The sequence below is a fragment of the Zootoca vivipara genome, chromosome 5 (assembly GCF_963506605.1).
Source record: "Zootoca vivipara chromosome 5, rZooViv1.1, whole genome shotgun sequence".
NCBI lineage: Eukaryota > Metazoa > Chordata > Lepidosauria > Squamata > Lacertidae > Zootoca > Zootoca vivipara.
Genome location: NC_083280.1, coordinates 29,979,182 through 29,999,957, shown reverse-complemented (window position 1 = coordinate 29,999,957; position 20,776 = coordinate 29,979,182). Strand labels below are relative to the sequence as shown.

General features: G+C 42.8%; 1 protein-coding gene across 8 annotated transcripts in view; it reads right to left on the bottom strand.

Annotated features, from left to right (window-relative positions):
- Positions 1-5,399: 5,399 nt before the first annotated feature.
- The window catches only part of DOCK10 (dedicator of cytokinesis 10), a 186,802-nt gene continuing 171,425 nt past the window's right edge, over positions 5,400-20,776 (bottom strand). For all 8 annotated transcript variants that reach the window (XM_035132552.2, XM_035132548.2, XM_035132555.2 and 5 more), the window contains 8 exons: positions 19,854-19,976; positions 18,698-18,811; positions 13,763-13,909; positions 11,621-11,831; positions 10,375-10,565; positions 9,350-9,450; positions 8,980-9,118; positions 5,400-6,323 (listed from right to left, as the gene is read on the bottom strand). In XM_035132552.2, the coding sequence (XP_034988443.2) occupies positions 6,204-6,323; positions 8,980-9,118; positions 9,350-9,450; positions 10,375-10,565; positions 11,621-11,831; positions 13,763-13,909; positions 18,698-18,811; positions 19,854-19,976 (1,146 nt within the window). In that variant the 3' untranslated portion in view covers positions 5,400-6,203. The remainder of the gene's footprint in view (positions 6,324-8,979; positions 9,119-9,349; positions 9,451-10,374; positions 10,566-11,620; positions 11,832-13,762; positions 13,910-18,697; positions 18,812-19,853; positions 19,977-20,776) is intronic.

The following is a 20,776-nucleotide window of genomic DNA, read 5'->3' as shown; positions in this document are numbered from 1 at the left end:
GCCTGCTGAATTGTACTTTTGTTGTTCCACCCACTCTGGGCTCTGGCCCCGCCCACCACTGGATTGTGGCCTCTGGTAATTTGTCCAGAAGGAAATGTGGCCCTCAGGCTGGAAGGCAGGGGTGAGGAAACATTATCAACCGAGGGCCATGTTATCTTCTCCATCAACTTCTGGGACCACATGCCAGTGGTGGGTGGAGCCAGTAGCAAAGGTGGGTGAAGCAACAAAGGTTGATGTCCCTCTCCCTATCAAGCCTCCATCTTACGTGAGCAAGAAGCGTTATCAGAGTTCAAAGACACATTCTAGCAAGGTGAAAATACTCAAAAGGTGCTAAGCAGGGTTGAGGAGGAGTGTGTGTTGTAGGAAAAGTCTCGAGGGCCAGACAGAGAGAGGCTGGAGGGCTGCATTTGGCCCCCGTTCCCGAAGGTAGGCCAAAGCATCATCCATCTCTCTGCTGATTAGAGAGAGTGCTTTATCTAAAACCTCTTAGTGAGTGTTTTTATGGTAGGGGGTGAGGTTCAAAATGATAAGCCCCTGATTCATAGCTCAGTAGTCGGCCACTACACCACAGAGTCTACAGGTTGATAGGTTGATGGATGGAGGTATAGCCCAGGCTTAAGCAACTGGGACATGGAGACAACCCATCAGGATAAGGTCTAGATTAGTTACCTTTCCATCTACAGCGGAATTTGATGTTCCTCTACTTGTTGTTGTTGTTGTTGTTGTTTAGTCGTTCAGTCGTGTCCGACTCTTCGTGACCCCATGGACCAGAGCACGCCAGGCACTCCTGTCTTCCACTGCCTCCTGCAGTTTGGTCAGACTCATGCTGGTGGCTTCGAGAACACTATCCAACCATCTCGTCCTCTGTTGTCCCATTCTCCTTGTGCCCTCCATCTTTCCCAATATCAATGTCTTTTCTAGGGAGTCTTCTCTTCTCATGAGGTGGCCAAAGTATTGGCGCCTCAGCTTCAGGATCTGCCTTCCAGTGAGCACTCAGGGCTGATTTCCTTCAGAATGGATCGGTTTGATCTTCTTGCAGTCCATGGGACCTTCAAGAGTCTCCTCCAGCACCATAATTCAAAAGCATCAATTATTTGGCGATCAGCCTTCTTTATGGTCCAGCTCTCACTTCCATACATCACTACTGGGAAAACCATAGCTTTAACTATACGGACCTTTGTTGGCAAGGTGATGTCTCTGCTTTTTAAGATGCTGTCTAGGTTTGTCATTGCTTTCCTCTCAAGAAGCAGACGTCTTTTAATTTCGTGACTGCTGTCACCATCTGCAGTGATCAAGGAGCCCAAGAAAGTAAAATCTCTCACTGCCTCCATTTCTTCCCCTTCTATTTGCCAGGAGGTGATGGGACCAGTGGCCATGATCTTGGTTTTTTTGATGTTGAGCTTCAGACCATATTTTGCGCTCTCGTCTTTCACCCTCGTTAAAAGTTTCTTTAATTCCTCCTCACTTTCTGCCATCAAGGTTGTGTCATCTGCATATCTGAGGTTGTTGATATTTCTTCCGGCAATCTTAATTCCGGCTTGGGATTCATCTAGTCCAGCCTTTCTCACGATGAATTCTGCATATAAGTTAAATAAGCAGGGAGACAATATACAGCCTTGGCTCCTCTACTTAGAAGCAAGCAATTTGAGTTCAATGGGTATGTGTGCATAGGATTGCAGCCTGAGTGCAGGACTAGGTCTGTCCAAGCGAAGAGGTGGCCTCCAAGATTGGCACCCACTTTTTTTCACAGCCCACCCAATCATTAGGCACCTAAGGCGGCTGTTGCCAAAGGGCAAGAAGGTCACAGCTGTGTGTCAATGCACTATAGGTGGTGTTGGGAGCCTGTGGCCCTCCATATGTTGTTGGACTCCAACTCCCATCAGCTCCAGAACCCTGTGCTAGAACATTAGGCTTTGCACCCAGGGAGACCTAGGTATAAATAATCAAAAAGCTTACTAGGTGTCCTTGGGTCAGCTGCATACTTGGATCCAGGAAGAAGGATGTATGCTGCCTTGAGTTCTTTGGCGATAATAAATGCAATAAACCATTATCATTCCTCTTTAGGAAAGGAATTAAGCACACAAGAGATTGCCCCAAGTCAACCAGTAAATTTCAGACCTTTCAGAGGCCTTCTATTTAATTCTACTGGTGTGTATATATTAATGCTGGGGAGTGTATTAAGCACGGCTGCAGAAAAGAGAAATACTCTGTGATACCCAGTGGATTTTTTCTGGGGGGATGCAGGGGTACGCATACCCCTAAACATTTTGTGAATCCACGTTTGGTCTCATTGAGGGGCAGTATTTCAATATGAGTAGGAAAATGAGAGTACCCCTAAACATTTTTTTAAAAGAAAAAAAGCACTGGTGATACCAGAACCTACATTTATAAATGTAGAAATGTGCTTGGATGCAATGACAACTTAATTCAGATTTCAGGTGGCTGTACAGCAGCATTAATCAAGCCTCAGAGTGACAGAACATCTCAACAGCTTAAGAATATTGCATATATACACATACTGCCAGGCATAAATATACACATACTGCCAGGCATAAAAACTGAACATAATGAAAGAAATTTCAAGGGTAATTGCTTTTATGGATAGAGTAGCTTGTGGCTTGACCACAACTGTAATTACATTTGTATCTTCTTCCTGATAATGATGAAAAGCAGCACAGCAAATTGGAAGAGGTGTCTATTTTCTAAATGCGGTTTTAGAACTGAAACCATCTCTCATATTTCTAGGATGGCAAGGCCAGCCTCAAAGTGTCAAACAGGCACTTCTCCAAGAATTGCCAGCTTGAACTACAAATATACCTTAAAACATATGAGCTACACATTAGCATCTGGGGGTGTGACCGCCTGCTTATCTGGCAGAGGTAGGGGAATTCAATTCATGAAGTTATATTCTTTCTGGGCCACAGCTGGTGGCTTAAAGTGTTTGCACAGCAAGCATTTTAAACTTGATTTCCATTAGCTAGGCATCCTTATTGGAAAATATGCATCTAAATTGCATGTTTATTCCAAAGCAAGTCCTTCTGAGTTTAGTAGAGTTTACTACCAAGTATGTTTGCACGTAATTGCAACTTCGCAGTGCAATCCTATATACTCCTCCTTAGAAATAAGCCCCACTGAGTTCACTAAGAGTTAGTCCCAAGCAAGTGTGTCTATGATTGCAGCCTTGTATATCTTATTTGCAACTGCACACTCTGAAGTTATATTGGACAAGAAATATACAACCATGAAAACTAGCACATTTGCATGGTATCAAATTGGATTGGGGTGTGTGTGTGCATGTTGAGATTCCTGCAATGGGGGCTGGACTAGATAAGCCCCGGGATCCCTCCCAATTCTATGAGCCTATGATTCTATGAAATATTCATACCAGAGTGACCAGGCTATCTCACTTCATCATCCGAGGCACACAAGCAACCAAGATCATCCCAGGAGGACTAAAACCACCTGCAAAATTAAGCATATAACTGCTAGTTATATTCTGAAAGACCAGTACTTATACATTGTACTTTCAGATCTTACAGAACCATTATGTTAGTCTAAGATGCGGTGTCCTGCTCTGGCAGACCTGCTGTTGCTTGGAAACTTTGCCACAGCTGTGCTGGTGTTTTTGATTCAAATGAGCTGAAACGTCTCCCAGAGGAGGTCTACATTGCGCTTAAGTCACAAGTGGCATTTTAAATGGTTTACCCTATCTGGGACCAGGAGGGATGCAGCAGTGCTAGAGTTAGTGCCAACCCTAATTTCAAAACATAACTAGTGACATTGGGCTCAAGGGTCCTGATGATAGCAGGAAAAGTGATATGCTCAGGTAACAGAATATAGGGCCAATAAATTGTCCCAATTAGGTCCCCCTTGCCTCTATCCAGATAATGGGAAAACACTACCAGCTCCTCCTGATCACTGTTACCGACCTTCAGAAAGAAGCATTTTTAACAACATACAGAGGCATTTTCTTGTTATATTTTCCTCAGCAATGCATGAATTGCAACTCCTAGAAGATCGCCTGTGTTTTCGTTAACAACCCTGTGATTTTAGTTTAGTTTTTAATTTTCCCAGTGCTGAATATGAAAGGCAGAGCTGTCCTCACCAGCATGAAGATTAGATCCGCATTCCTTCCATTTGGTTATGTGGCTGAAGCTGATAATGAGACGCAGGCTGATTTTCATTACAAGCAAGCACTTCACTCAACAGTGTGTATTATAGAGGTGACAGACGGAACAATTATCTATATAGAGCTAATGCTATCACTATATAAATGAGAAAAGGGAGCTGGAGCAGTATAGTGTATTATGAGTAAGCAACCCCCCCCCCTATTACGAGTTGTCCAACCTGGTAAAGCTCCTGTGAATGTGAGTAAAATACACAAATAAGTGCAAAAATGATAATATTTAAGAATGATGAAATTTTACCCTTTTCCTCTATCATCAAAACTGCCTTGATTTATATATTTGCAGACTGTCCAAGTCAGCAAAATTGCTGTGTCCTATTGCGAAAAGGAACCAGCAGCAACTCACAAAGTGATGGGACTGCTTCTCTGGTTTGAGCAGGACAGAGGATCACTGCTCACTCCTTTTCTTCAGTCCCCCCCCCCATGTCTTTCACTCACTCAACACATCTTGTTTGATCTCCATGACGTACTGCTCTCTACAGTCATACACACCTTCACTTATTCTTCCCTCTGTGTACATGGACACACACATATCACCCACCTTTTTCACATACTGAGCTACACATCCCATTCTTTACCTTCACAAATGTACCTACCAATCCATCAACACACACACACACACACACACACACACACACACACACACAGCTCATACCCCAGTTACACACAAATATCACACACCCAACACAACCAGGCAGGGTACCACAAGCCCTTTTAAATCACAGCAACTTCATCCAACTTTAAAAGATAATCGCCTTTCTAAATCAACTTCATCTCAGCAAGGGCTAGGCCGGTGTCAGCAACATTCATAGCACTATCCCACAAAGGTATCTCATTTGCATCTCAACAATCCCAGCTCCTTACCTTTAAAGACAGCACAGTTTGGGCAACTTCCTCGCAAGAATGTTCTAGCTCTGAAATTCCTGTATTGAGCAGAAGGCTGGGCAGGAAGATCTACAACAGAGATGTTGTTGGACTCCAACGCTCTCAAGGAGGCTCACCCAATAACAACTAAATCGCATGTAACCCTCAAGCAAACCACCCTGGGCTTCTTGGAGGAGGGGCCAGATAAAAATGTGATAGATCAGAGATAGATCAACCCCAGCCGGCAAGGAAATCCAGCAACATCTGGAGAGTGTTTGGTTAATCTCCACTCCTGTGACAGGCGGAATTGTGTGTGAATGTACCTTAAGTTTATAATGCCAGAGTGATTAATGCCTCCTGAGCCCAGCTGATCCTGTAATCTGCTGGCTGAGCTGGAGATCTGCTGCATCTGAAACAGCTCATCCCAATGGATCTTACCATAGGATTGCCCCTCAATGAAGGACTTTTTAGGCAGGGGAGAAAGGAGAATATGGTAGGCAGGGGAAGGTGAATGGAATTGAGTGCATGGAACCCTGAACCAAAGCACTGCACACTGAAACACTCCTGTTGCAAGACCCAACTTGTATGGTGCATTCGCAATGGACATTGCAACATGCCAATGAATTCCCATATCACAAAGAAATAATTATCCATAATTTTCTACACATGGACAAATATTTTAATATAATTGTATCTGAAGCGTTATCCACATTTTAGTAATTATTAACTAAAAACTTTGTAAAAATGACATATTTTACACATCTTCTATTTACAATTGCAATATTCTTAAAGGTTATAAAACATCCACTTTTGACTTTTAAAATATATGTATACTAGGACTTGTATTAGATTATATTATCATTTACAGCCAAGCATAAGGCTTGTTGAGAAACCGAACTTTCAATGGAAATATCACGTTCAGTCTGTTTAATAAAGGCTGAACCTTAATAAAGAAAACCATAGGAAATGTGCAAATATCAGGAAAGGCAAGAACATTAAAAATATCAAACTTACAATTAAAAAAATTAACACTGAAAATGTTCAATAAATTAAAACAATGCACCACGTTTCATTTTCATGGGATCCATCATGATTTTGCTTATTCAGAATAATCCCAGTTTTCTAGCAATCCGTTGGAAGTCAATTTCAGCGATCAAACGTCACCACTGGAGGCAATCAGTGGCCCAGGTGGGCCTGTGATTGTTCTACTGATTGCATGGGAATAAGTTGGTTCCACTCCTTGCTGCTTTGCCGAATCCTCCTTGTACGTGATCTTTTAAAGAACAAGTTTGGAAAAAAGACTTATGAGATGCAGAAAAAACTGGCAGAAATAAAAACAATCGCACTATATTAAACACAGTTGCTCTAAAATATATCTTTCCAAGGATCGTACTGGATGGCAGTTACTGCCATATGAAAGGGAAGGCAAGGATGGGTCCTTTTGCCACCTTGCTCATTCCTCCCCCCAGTCCCCTTCCGGAATCCTGTAAAGCGGAATGTTCCCTGAATTAGAAGAAATAGAAAGCAAAAAGCAAAACACACTACTCCCCCCCCCCCCAATCAAAACCTGCCCTGATTCCAACTTTTGCTTCTTCTGTCTTTGTAACATCACCATGCTGCTTCTACTACAGAGAAAGGTTCAATGTTCTTATATTAATTTACAAATCCCTGAACAACTTAGGTCCAGGGTATCTTCGGGCGATGTCTGAACACTTCCTTATAACCCAGCTCCATCACTGTGATAATCTGCAGGAGCCTTGTTGGTCATTTCCCAAATTGGTGGTGCTCATTTGACAACAAGAAGAAACCAGTCCAGCATTGTGGAATACTCTGCCAATAGAGATCCAGCAGGTGCCTTTTGCACTACCTTTTAAAGGCCTACTGGAAACTTCTCTATTCTGCCAGGCCTATGCAGGCAATTAAGAAGATAACTTTCCACATTGGTTCATTGTTGTCTGGGCTTTTAAATATTTGTATATGTTTTGTTGTTGCAGGTTTAATGTATTATTGCTGTAAATAACTTGGACATTTTTCTTTTTTTGTGACGTAACAGTATAACAACAACAACAACAACAACAACAATAAACATGATTGCTATGGCTCTTCTATATCTCAAAACATGTATATGAATCTGGTTTGCTGTGATTACAGGTAGCATTTACCAAGTTACGTAAAAATAATAGTGTTTGTGTGGCACAAATGTTCAAAAGAAATATTAATGCAAGTGAGAAGTGTGTGTATTACAAAATATAAGTTATAAGTCCGCAAAGGCCTAAACAAGAGTACACTGTATCTTATCCTTACATTTCTCTCTGATCCCATATTATGTCCTAAGCTCCTTAAAGGAAATGGTGACTCATGACCATTCCCAGTGCTATTTTTCTAGAAAAAGAGGTGCTGGAGCTCACCGCAAACTTTCCCCTTGTTCTCTTAGAATGTCAATGGCATCCACCTGAGAGGTGCCCGAGCTGAGCTGAAAAAAAGCCCTGCCCATTCCTGTGCTACAAGAATCAAAACAGAGATGATGTCCTAAACAGACATGAAAAGTCAGGCTACACAGAAGACTAGCCAAGTGAGGATGTATGACAGTAAAGGAGCATGTAGACATAAAGAAAACCAAACATACCACTTTTGGCTATAGTATTGAGGGAAATGTTAGACAGTGAGGCAGAGAAGTTGTATAAGCAGTGACCATGACAGAGCTGTCAGGGGGAAAAAAGAGAGAGAGAGAGAGAGAGAGAGAGAGAGAGAAAAATGTTGATGAAGATGCCACTGCCATTGAAGGCACAAACAATGTGACAATGAGCAACGCAATGAGCAACCCCCAAAGCCCAGGCGAGAAAATGCAGCTAAGGGCTAGTCATGGTTGAGACACACATGCGGTAAAATTACAACAGGAGAGTTGACCTTTTCGGTTTGCATGGTTAATATATGTGCTGAGGTGGTGAAAGCTGAGATCTACCAAGTAAACTTAAAGGGGTAACCCTATACCCAAGCATCTCCCATGGCTGTCTGCTCACTCAGGAGCTCTGGGAGGGCAAGACTCTTGGGGTGTGCAAGTGGGAGAGGTGCCACCGCCAGGGTGTATGAGGCAGTCAGTTGGCTATGTGGAGGAAGAAGTCATCAGGCCTCCTCAGATGCAACCCAGTGGGGCTGGCATAATGGGCAGAACAGCAGGAAGGTGATGGGTGCTATTACTGAGGATGCTGTACCTGAAAGGGGGTGGCCTCCCCTCCTTTTCCAGTGCAGATTTGAACCTGGAGCCTCCTGTGAGACCTGAGCTGTGCCAGCAGGCTAGGGTTCTTCCTGCAGGCAGAGATGTGTTGCTAGGGCATAAGGAAAAGTCTAATGGACAACATGGTGGGCTGCATTTCTTTTCCTGATCAGTGTTGATCTTACTTGAATCCTGGTGAGATGTGAGGAAAAGGCAGGGTGTGTGTGTGTGTATGTCTGGGGCCTGGAGGTTAAGATCACAAGAAGAGCCTGCTGGGCCAGGCCCATGGCCCATCTAGTCCAGCATCCTGTTCTCACAGTGGCCAACCAGATGCCTCTGGGGAAGCTCTCAAGGAGGACCCGAGCACCAGAGGCCCTCTCTCCTCCTGTGGCTTCCAGCAAGTGGTATTCAGAAGTATTCCTGCCTCTGACCGTAAGGGCAGAGCATCACCACTGGTAGGGCTAGGCTTTGTAGGATGAGGAGTGGAGACGGGGTGTGTGTGTCTGCAGCCAGGAATTGCTCTCCAAGTGAAGGAAGTTTGGGAGCTGGAAGACCTGTCCCTTCCTTTCCAGCTGGACTTCCAACCCCCACTCCCTAGGTTTTTCTCCAAGCCAGGCTCAGGCTGCCTCCTGTGACATCTCTGATGCCGTAGGAATAAGAGAAATAAAATAGGTCCAAGCCATCAACCACAAGGAGATAAAACTGAATTGCCCACCTGTTCATTCATAACTTCAGAGAGCTCACTGAGCATATCCTTGTAATGAGATTTCATTTCTTCCTGGTATTCCAGCTGGTCCTCCTTAATCAGCCGCTCATTAACTTCCAGAGCTTGTCCGCATGCGTCTGCAAACTGCCTGCATAGCACAGAAAATGCCACATTTTTAATATCTAGGCAATGCAAAACAGTACAGAATTCTTCTCTCATTATGGATTTAAACAGTGACGGAGACAGACGTAACTGAACTTCAAGGGATTTCTCTCTCTGTGTATGGACAGAAGAATGCGATTTCTGTGTTCGCAGCCTGCTTTGTCAGGATTTCTTAAAGGAGTGATTGCCTTGCTATCTCTGGAATGGAAAAGCTTACCTGAAGATTTCCTTCAAAAGTTTAACTTGGTTATCTGGGTATTTCTTTGCATTTGTTTCTTCAAGGAAAGCTCGCGCATAAGCCATTGGTCCTGCATTTACCTGAAAGATAAAATATGCTGCTTTTTAAAAAGGAAGGGCAAAGCTGGAGAAAGTCCTATGCGATCTTATCTTGTGCAGATGTGCCATTTCTTTTCATTTATTGATTAGGATTTATGTTCTGCTTAATTGTCCACACCTTTAAACTGGGGGGACGGCGGCAGCGGACTTGGCTCTCAGGCCTTGCCATGTGCCCTGCCATGCTGTTTTTGGGAAGCCATGCCTGTCCACTTTACACCTGACTTCATACATGACATCAGGTGTGGGGCAGGATGCCAAAGGAACAGTCAGGAGCTTAAAGGTTTTTCTAAATCCTGTTCTGTTACCTATTATGAATCCAAATTCCACTTGAGGTGGTAGAAATTGTCAGCCTCAGGCTTGAAAACAGTTAGCTTAAACAGCAACGCAATGCAAGATCTAGGGTAGGAATCCTGGTAGCAACTTGAATAACTTCCTAAAAGTCTCAAGCTTCTATCTTTCTCTTTTTCCTTTCTTTATTTCTATTGTTTTTTCTCTTCTTTGTTTATTTCTAATTTTACTGTATTATGGGGGAAAAATTAATAAAACTTTTTCCGTAAAAAGGGATGCCCTGTGTTTGTCCATTTCCAGCTGCTATAGTACAAAACATTTTATTATATATATATATAAAAATAGGTAACAATTTATCTACTTGCTTGTAACCTATAGGGGACATCGTGGTTTTATCATTATAATATTTTCATGCTCCCTGCAGTCTTCAAGAGGTGAGAGATTTTTGGGTTGTCGGGACATACCTCAGGTTTAGATTGTGGTAGCTTTTGATGATGAGTAATAAAGTCCATAACAGAAGAACAACAAAAAAGTGGATATTTTTTTCCTTTTGATGATAACGCATAATCTGAAATGTTGAAATCTCTAAGCCTCAATGAAGGACCAAGCCATATTTACCTTAACACTGACACTTCCTTGTAGTTTCAATTGTAGCCTAATCATATCTACTTCCTCCATTGTGCAAAGCTGATTGAGTTCCAAAATCTTTTTAGACATCTCATCAATGGCTACTTCAATGGGGTTCAGCTCTGTGCTTGTTTGGCTTATGACCTGTATTCTTTTCTTCACGTAAGGGAATAAATGGCTAGCTGCATGCAAACAAACACAAGAGGGCACGTTTAAGCAAAATTCCCCTTCTCCTTCATTGTTCAATCTGTGGAGCAGTCAAGACATAAATCTCACATACAGTGGTACATCGGTTTAAGTACACAATTGGTTCCGGAAGTCTGTACTTAACCTGAACCGTACTTAACCTGAAGCGAATTTTCCCATTGAAAGTAATGGAAAGTGGATTAATCCGTTCCAGACGGTCCGCGGAGTACTTAAACTGAAGCGTACTTAACCTGAAGCGAACTTTCTCATTGAAAGTAATGGAAAGTGGATTAATCTGTTCCAGACGGGTTCGCAGAGTACTTAAACTGAAAGTACTCAAACCGAAGTGTACTTAAACCGAGGTATGACTGTATTCACAATTAAAATGCAGCCATCATCCATACAGTGCTTATGTAATAAATCCATTTACTGGACTTTCAGTATTTTTTTTAAAAATGTTCTGAATACTGATGAACACAATACACAAACTGCATCACTACACACCAGAGTTTATTCTCAGAGGAAAAGAACAACATCATTCCTATTATAAAATCCAGCACTTTATTTTTAATTTATTCTCCAGTAAATTAGGAGATGGGCAAATAATAAGATTAATAATTTTTCTATACCCCTCCCATCTGACTGGGCTGTCCCAGCTACTCTGAACAGCTACCAACAAAAATAGAGAGGGAAAGGAAAACAAACAAACAAAACCACCAAGCATTAAAAACTTCCCCAAACATGGTGGGGTGGAATTCAATGTCACTACACCTGCATAAGCTATGTGGCTTGCCAGATAGAACTGCCCCTCCTTCCTTGAAGTTCTAAGGTACTGTATCTGATGTAGGTCCAGATTGTAGGAACAAATAAGCTTTGCTGAACCAATAACAAAAGCAATAAAGAACAACTTTGGTCGGGGGGGGGGTTATGTGCCAAATGTCCTGAAAACAAAGATCCCCCCCCCAAAAAAACTATACATTACTGAGCGCAACCTTTGGCAGCTCCACAACAAGCCTCCCCCGTGCACTAAATAATGCAACAACCATCATACTTGTCAGAATGGTCCTTCTCTTGCATTGCTCTTCCACCCCTCCGTGTTTCTTCCCTGACAACGTGAAGGGCGTTTCAAACACAAAGCGATTGACGTTGTGATGCATTTCAAAGTCGGTCTTCCGCTCCTCGGCTTCTTTCTCTTCAAAGAAGGGTGTGACGTACGTCACTTGGATGTAAGCGTATTTCGGATCTAAGTCCTTGGGGTTAACCTGGACAGGCATGGCAAATGAAATGAAACAGTTGAGATCAGAATGGGGAGTATGACCAAACAATAATTAAAGACAGCTATAGCAATGAATGGCTCGGTAGTGGGGATGGGGAGGGGGCGAGGGGGGGCACAAACAACCCCGGCCTCTTTCTTTTAATGGCATGGCAAGGAAGATCAGAGTCCTTTTTTCTATGCATTCTGAAAAGAATGACAGTGGTTTATAGAGCCCTGTGCTCTTTGCAGTCGACAGGGTGCACATGAATTTTGTACTTGGGCATTTCTACTGACTAAAGTGTGTGTGTGTGTGGGGGGGGGGAGTGTTCTCATGACAGAAAGTGAAAGGCAACAATCCCTAAGGAAGGCTTTCTTGGTGGCAGTTCCACCATAATTCAACCCTTCGCTTGGAAGTTAGACATGCAAACTCCTGCTTGCATTTCGATTTGGTGCGTGAGGTTAAGCTACCCAACGAGTAGAATTTGTAGAATTGAACATTGTTTTAAGTGCTTTCAATATTGTATCTTTATATTGTTGCAACCTTATGGTTGTAAATTTTCAACAACGTAATGTTGTAAGCTTATGGTGAACGGCAGGTAATAAATAATAACAGCAGCCTCAACAAAGTCTGAGGTTGTATGTCTGAGATTATTTTTTAAATATCTAATTTCAAGCACGTCATTTCAAGTCTTCTGAATGGAAAAGAGTAAGCAAGCAGATCAGAGGAAACTCCAAATACAATTCATCCCCAAATCTGTATCCTCACCCAGCCTTCCATAACACCTCTGGAAAGCTACTTGTGCCTCTGAGAACAAGGAAACTGCAGCCGCGCGAGAGGAAGAGCTCTTTGGAAATATAGGAGGTGCTCGTGGATCTCTTATTCTCAGCAATACTAGTGTAGCTCTCCCAAATCTGATGGCCTCCTAATGTTGTTGCACTACAACTCCCATCATTGGCCAATCTGGCTGGGGCTGATGGGAGTTGTAGTCCAGAAGCCACCAGCTTGGGGAAGTCTGGCCCAGTGAGTACCAAAAGTGGAAGGGGCACAAGGCCCCCACCCTTCTACTTCTTCATTGTTCTTCTTCTTCTTTGGTGATCACTCATACAGACAGATTGTACCAAGTGTTTCCTTATAGTGGGTTGCCTCCAATTAAACCCTACCCACTGAAATGAATGTGTAGGAGTAAGTTAGGTCGATTAATTCCAGCTGGTCTACTCACTGGATGCAACCGCATTTCAATACATTTGGCAATGAACAATAAACTTTCCTTTATTTGCTGGTTAGTGGAATTAGCCCGTGATCTGCTCATTTAAGTATTATGAACTACTACATGCTAACAGAGAGGGATGTGGGTGGCGCAGTGGGTTAAACCACAGAACCTAGGGCTTGCTGGTAAGAAGGTCGGTGGTTCGAATCCCTGTGACGGGGTGAGCTCCCGTTGCTCGGTCCCTGCTCCTGCCAACCTAGCAGTTCGAAAGCACATCAAAGTGCAAGTAGATAATTAGGTACTGCTCCAACAGGAAGGTAAATGACATTTCCACGCGCTGCTCTGGTTCGCCAGAAGTGGCTTTGTCATGCTGGCCACATGATCTGGAAGCTGTACACCGGCCCCCTCAGCCAATAACGCGAGATGAGCGCCACAATTCCAGAGTTGGTCACAACTGGACCTAATGGTCAGGGGTCCCTTTAGCTTTACATGCTAACAAGGGAACAGCACTGTGATTACTAAGACGTGCTAGAAATCAACATCCTTTCATGTCCAGAATCTGCGAAGATAATCCATCAGGACTTTTGCCTTTGCAAATTCCAATGAAATGCTGGGAGCCAGATAAGAATGTGTTTCTGCACATATTCCATTTATTTCAGTGGAGCCTGTGTGGCAGAACTTCCAGCTACCTTGTGCTCAGAGTCTTGGGGGCGCTAAAAATTTCCCATACCTTGTTTGAGTCTTGGATTATTTTCACGTTGTCCGCTCCGAACTTATCTGCATAAAGCTTCAGCAATCTCTGTGAGATCTCAGACAGGCCTGTTAATTTGGGCTCTTTGTAGATATATTCCTTGCCCTCCTCTTCTTCAAAAAAGCCCTATTTAAAATACAAACCATAATAGTTAAGAGGAAAGTAAGCAAAGGCAACTTCCAAGCAATCCACTGTGGATGGAAGGTGTAACATATCTCATTGATAAGGGACAAAAAACAAACCACACACACACCAGCTTATCTGAATGCTGCAGAGTGTGCATGATGAGGGAATGGGAGGCAATAAAACCAAACTCTATATATTAGCACAGGATGAATCTAAGCTTCTCACCAGCGGGACAAAACTCTGATGTGAAATGTGAAATAAAATCTCTTTGGAGAGCAAACTACTAGTCAGTACGGGGCACCCGCATTTTGTGGAGACTGCGCCACCGTGTGGTGCAACCCAGTAATTGTCACAGGAGATGTGAAATAATCTCACAACACTATATGTTCAACCCACTATTCAGCCAAAAATAAACACAACAGGGGGAAAAGTCTGCAATTAAGGTAGGACAAAATGCTTTAGAAGCATGTTAGGGGTTAACAGCCAACTCTAAACAGAATTTAAACTCAGTAGGTGGAAAAGCTGACTGGACACAGTGGGATTTGGTTGTGAGTAAACATACACAGGCTTGAGTTGTTAGTCTACTGCAGTATTTCTCAAACTTAGGTCTCCAGCTGTTGTTGGACTACAACTCCAATCATTCTGAGTTAGCAGGACCAGTGGTCAGGGATGATGGGAGTTGTAGTAAGTGTGGATAAGCCCTAAGTCTGACTATGTACTATAGAAATGGAGGGCAAGAACTTCACAGAGGGCTGCCGTGTTCCTCAAAATGTGAAGTTTTGCGGTAAAACCAATAACAAAGCCAACTCCGGATATATTCCTATGAAGTGCTGTGCAACTATTGAATCTTTCCTATGTGCCTCCTCCACATGTTTACAGAATCCTCAAGCTCATCAGGAAGGATCCTGATGTACGAAGAAAATGTGTTTCCTTTCACCATTCTTTTTTGTGTTTTTGGTGACTCATTCACTTTGCCTCTGCTGGCAGCCCAACATTTGGAGGTGGCAATTAAGACGTCAGCAGCTCTGTGAAAACTTTACGGTTTTCAAAGCACCCTTAGGTACACATAATTGCACCTATTTTGCCAAACTTGAGTGAAGCATTATGTTTGTCTGTTGTTCAGGCTGGCTTACGAATAGTCAAGTCTAACACATGGTTTCTCTGTGAGCCCCTGAAATCCCCATTTAGGAATTTTGTACAGTATTTCAGATCTGTGTTTGTGAACCGTAGAATTGGAGTCTTCTGTTGGTTTTTCATCAAATGCATTCTTGCCAAGAAAGAGCTGGTTACATAGAAATACGAATGTTGTCTGTACATATATGAGTACTAAATAAGTCATATGATAGCAGTTCTGCTTTTTTTAAAAAAGAGTCATTGTTGACCAAGAAGCTTTCTCATAAGGTATTACTAAACAACATGTTTTAAACCTGTGAAATTTCTGCAGTTTACTGGGAAGATTTACTTTTTTCAGTTTCTTAGGTTTAGCTCTCTCGGTGTTTTTGAACTGGACTGTGAAGTTGAGGATGTTTGGACACCAACATTTCAGTATAAACTGCTGGCTTGCCAAGCATAATGAGCAGCCTCTAATATATAATATTGCCAGGGAAGGAGAAACTGCAAGTTCACAATCACCATGACGGCAAGGTGTTGATGCTAACTCAAAGAAAGTATGTTGAAGCCTCAAATAATTTTGAAATAAACATCTTTAAAATCAGGAATGGGGAACCTAGATGTTGTTGAATTTCAGCTTCCACAATCTCTGACCACTGGTTGGTGGGGGATGATGGGAGCTGGAAGTCCAACATCTGGGGGGGGGGAGGCCAGCAGTTTCCCATCCTTGCTTTAGGTGAACAGAACTGCTACAACAGCCAAGCAGATGAAGATCTCCTTGCCACTCCATAAATGGGTGCACTGAAATATTTAATGCGTAGAAAGGTGCTGGGGGATATCACATGCTACAATAGATTTTCCATACATGAACACAACTTTAAAGCCCACTCTTCCTTTTTTTGTCTTTTCCACATTGGCCTCCCTTTCATAAATCAAAGCTGCAGATTGAGCAAAAATAAAAAATGAGAACTGGCTGGTTCGTTGGCTTTTAAATCTGAAACCAGAAAAGCAAGGGCCAAAGTCATTCCCTGTCCATTCCCAGCTTTTTGCACTGGGTTTTGCCCTTGTGATTCACCCAGAACAGCTTGTCTCCAGCCACATAAGAATGTTTTATTTCAAGTCTGGCAACTGCGACAGGGTCCTGAAGATGGTGTAACAGCAGCCCATCGATGATTACAGAAAAACCTCTCGTAGTCTTTTCTGCCTCATAACCATTTATTTATTGCCGCCCCCTCCTCCTCTTACTTGCCAAAATGGCTCTTCATCAGTTTGGATACAGCAAGGGATAGCCTTGAGGCTTGTATCACAGTCTCTTCTTTTCAAGCCTGCCCTGAGTTACATCACCTGGGCTCCACTGAAAGTAAGTTTAATAGAAGCATCTGCCTCCTTAAGAGAGGGGACAATTCTGAGGGCTTTCCTCGTGCCAAATGAGTGAGCAGGTGAGACTGGGGTTAAGCACAGGACTTGCATCCAGGAGAGCCTGTGGTTGGCTGTCCACATCGCCAGCCACATAGGCTCTTCTGCCTATCTGCCAGGATGTCCCCTGGAATGCAAAGGCTTCCTTGTTCCTTCATCTCTTGGTCAGGTAGGTGAGGTTGGCCCTGGAACAGCAGTGAGCTCCTCCTAGACATGCTTGTTTCCCCTCTCCATCTTCCCTCTTGATTTGCTGTTTTAGCCCAGATCTCTCACCCCTGTCCCCCTGGCCTTGGGTGCGTCCTACAAGGTATCTCTGGATCCTGCTTTCGAAGGTCCCAGCTGGCTGGGGCTACCTCCTCCCTTATTGGTTGATCACTGGGGGTCCAAGGTTCTCCTCCTCTACCCACCCTGGCTTCTCCTAGAGACTCTTAGTCTCTTTCTGCCATTTCAGTGCAGCCTCCTCTCTCTCTTCTCCCATCTTGTAGGCAGGCAGGGACCAAATGCAACCTTCTCCGTTTGGCTTCAGTTTTGAATATGTTCCAGATATGCAAACAACCAACAACATCTAGAGGGCCAGAGGCACCCTATCTTTGGTCTGCAGTTATATTCTGGAAGATTTCTGGCCTCTTGAACATTTATTTGAGGAGCTGCGCAGAGATAGGTATCTAAGTTGGGCAATAAACCCAACAATTCATGGCAACAATGCCATGCATGCATAAGACCCTGAAATAGTTTCACTGTGGGTGGGGGATGGAGATAACTATAAATACCTTCTTAGCTCTGCAAACACATAACTGGCAAATCTGCTTGCAGTGGACATTTCAGTGAAAAGGAGACATGGCCTGAACCTGTTTCCCCTGGACAGAGGAACAGGATTAAGCCTTAAGTATGTAAACAGCAAAGAAACAGCTGTAATTTCAGAAAGCAGAACAAAAGAATTAGTTTTGCAAGATGTGGCGCGGCGTATAAATGAGTGAAAGCAATGTCATTTCACCTCTCACATTGAATGCTAAAGCACTTGAAGTTAGGGTTAACTCATACAGGGAAGACAATGAGTAAGAAGAATTAAACAAAAGCATGCAAAAGAATAGACAACTTACCACAGCCTTGAATAAGATCAAGAGAAGAAAAGAGCAAATTTCTGCATTAAAACCTAATTAGCAGACAGAATGATTCAGATCAATCTGTTCTTTATCACACCTCCTCTTTTCATTAGACTAGGGGGAATTGTTTGCCTGGAGAGCACTCTCTGAGAGAGCATGCTTAGTCCCCTGACCCAACTGGTGTATAGCAGAGGCAAGCATAAGCACACACTACACCAATACAAGCATGCAGAAAGAGCACGTGCTCCAGGACTACTCTACAACGTACTGCAGAGAGCATCAGAGGCAAGCTAGAAAGCAAAGCCAGAGAGTCTATGAGAAATACAACTAATGTAGGGATGTGAATTTCAGGCCACATGGGGAAAAAAGCACACCCTGATTGCTTAAAACTATTTTGCAGTTGTAGTAGGGATAATTTTGGATAACATGACAAATGTTGAGTGGCAGGAGGAATCGGCAGAGGATAAATGTGGTATTTGTATCCCTTTCTCTCTGTTTCCCATTAGAAAATGTGCATCTTTCTTTGATCTCCTGGTAAACAAGTGAAATGATGAGGCTGGCTATTGGGTCCGTTGGTGCCAGAAAAGTTGAAAGTGCCATAATTTTGAAACCTGCCATAATTTTAGACTACCTCCAAGGACTATGAGTTATGTTATGGGATCTCAAATAGGTAAACATGGTTAGTGACCAATCACTTCTGTGTCACCATTCATGGTGCTTCACTGCCGCCATGTTAATTGTCTTTGATCCCATGCAAGTTTATTTGGAAGCTTAATAGGACTTACACCCCAAGTAAGCATGCATAGGCTTGTATCTAGATGTGCAGGGAAACAGCCAATTTATTGTGCAAGGCCCTATGGCCATCAATTTGCTTATGCACTGCCTCAATAAATACACACACACACACACACACACACACACACACATATATATTAAAGACCTGACTTTTGCTCTGGAGATGGTAGTACCGATTCACTCCATTCTTCAGCAAAGATTTCAGAATTTGATCCTTAATAGTAAGTCAACTAGCATCATCCTTAATATCACCCCTATCATCTTGCTTTCTTATTATACTTTCCTTAAGAAGAGCATCTCTGGAACTGTGTTTTGGAAATGTATATGGTATCTGTATGTTCACAAACATGTTGGAGTCACTCACCTGCCCATAAAATGCTACCCGGTAGTACCGTCCAAACAAGCGCTTCTCAGAATTCACGACTTCTGCCACTTTCAGATAAGATCTATGGATGTCGTAGTACAACTCTGACAGTCTCTGGAGGCAGAAGAAAGAATGATATAAAAATAGGCTTTTTAAAAAAGTGAAAGCACTGACCTTCAATACAACTTTGCACTAAACTTGGTTAGCTCCCTGGACCACTGATTTAAGAGGCCTTAGTCTAGCCACATTCGCCATTATAAGCAAAGTGCGTAAGTCCTATGTCAATTATGGGAGTTGATCTTTTCCCACTTCCTCCTCCTGTATATACTCAAAACAAAAGCTGCATTTGAAAAAAAAAAGTTTCACTTATTTTAATTGTAATTGTTACATGGATTTAATAATTATTATCTCTCTCTATGAATCACTTATATTACAGGATTTCTCAAGAGGCTCCCCACACATGTTTGACTCAACCAATGCCAGTTTGGGCTCACTGTATGGGTAAGTAATTAAATGGAAGAGGGAAGGGAAAGGAGAGTAGGCAAGGAAGGGAAAGGGAGAAAGTTGGGGTATTATTTGTCTTAGTTGGAAAACTTTGAAATAAAATGCTTTTTAAAAAAAGTGTGCATATTTTGTACTGGGGTGTCAGGATTTTCCCTCACATATAGCTGAATGCATTGAAAGCCACTTCTCTATAGTGCAACGCCATAGCTAGAGGAAGCTGGCTGGAAATGGGTAACAGAATTACAGAGGCAAAGCAAATTGATGTGTCTTTTCTATGCCATCAACACCCTCTGTCCTGGGTGAGCCAACAGGTGTGCAGAAAGCTTCTGCCACATTGGTTTTTGCTGTGTGCACAATTGCAAAGAGACCAGCAAACTCAATTGAGATGGCCTCTCCGAGGCCTGTGCCCTAGGTGGCTGCCTAGCTGTACTGATGATAGTACCAGCCTTGAGTGGAAAGACTGTAGCCTAGAAACTGTCCCCTGCACCCCCACCATGCCTTTTGTCACTGTGCATAGGCTATACACAAAATCTTTAGTCACTAATAACATGGGAAAAAAGAATGAAAAATGAAAATACGTCCAACTATGTCATGGCATTTTCCAGGACTCTTCCCAGAGCAACTGCTAGATCTTATTTTCAGCTTTTCTTACCTTGAAGTCTCTCTGTTTTTCAAACACTGCAATGATTGGCTTGTTAACTTCAGCAATGAGCTCATATCTTTCAGATTTCCACAAAAAGTCAACACACAATTCCAGCTGCAGCACAAGGATGTTCTGTAATCGCACAAGTAAAAAGAATGTTAAATCTGTGTCTTAACACTGTTGATATAGTTGAAGTCAAAGGCCTGGTTTAAGAAATTAGTGAAGCAAGTAACCCAAGCAAACATCTAAGGACATCTTTGCATCTTACATGCCAAGGCTGCTTGGTTTTGGTAGGCATGTTAATAGGTGATTCACCACAATGTACACGTTCAAATGCTGCCACTATCTTTCTTAAGTTGATAGCAAGAGGTGACTTATATGGGCATGTGAATCACTGTATGCAATCTATGAGCACGTCTACTAAATGCAGGTAGTTTCAGCATAGTAAAGGCATCCAAGAAGCTGCCCTAACTTTAAGCAAAAGTGCGGTGTCATAAGGAACATCAGACACAACCGAAAGACCACCCACATCTGCTAGATTATTTCTATTGGTTGCAGATCAAGCACATGAGGGTAAAATCCAACAGACTTTTCTGAGACCCAGAAAGGCTACATGCATGATCAGCTATCAAGCTCATTGATATAACTAGCTCCAATTCTCCTGCTTTCAGATATATGGGGTGAAAGGATGCCTCTTCTTCCCAAACTGGACACACCCACCAATTTATTTCAGTGCATGCTTTCTGTGGGCAATAGACGTTTCATTTTGGAGCGTATAGCTTTTGCTCAAGGTATTGTTTTCTTTCATAGAAAGAGAGGGTCCCTCGACATATTGTTCAAAGTTCTGACAATCCCCAGCACATTTGCTTCTTAGATGATTTCAGTTCCTTGATGGATGATCCAGCAAATAGCACGGATTTCTCTTCCCAACT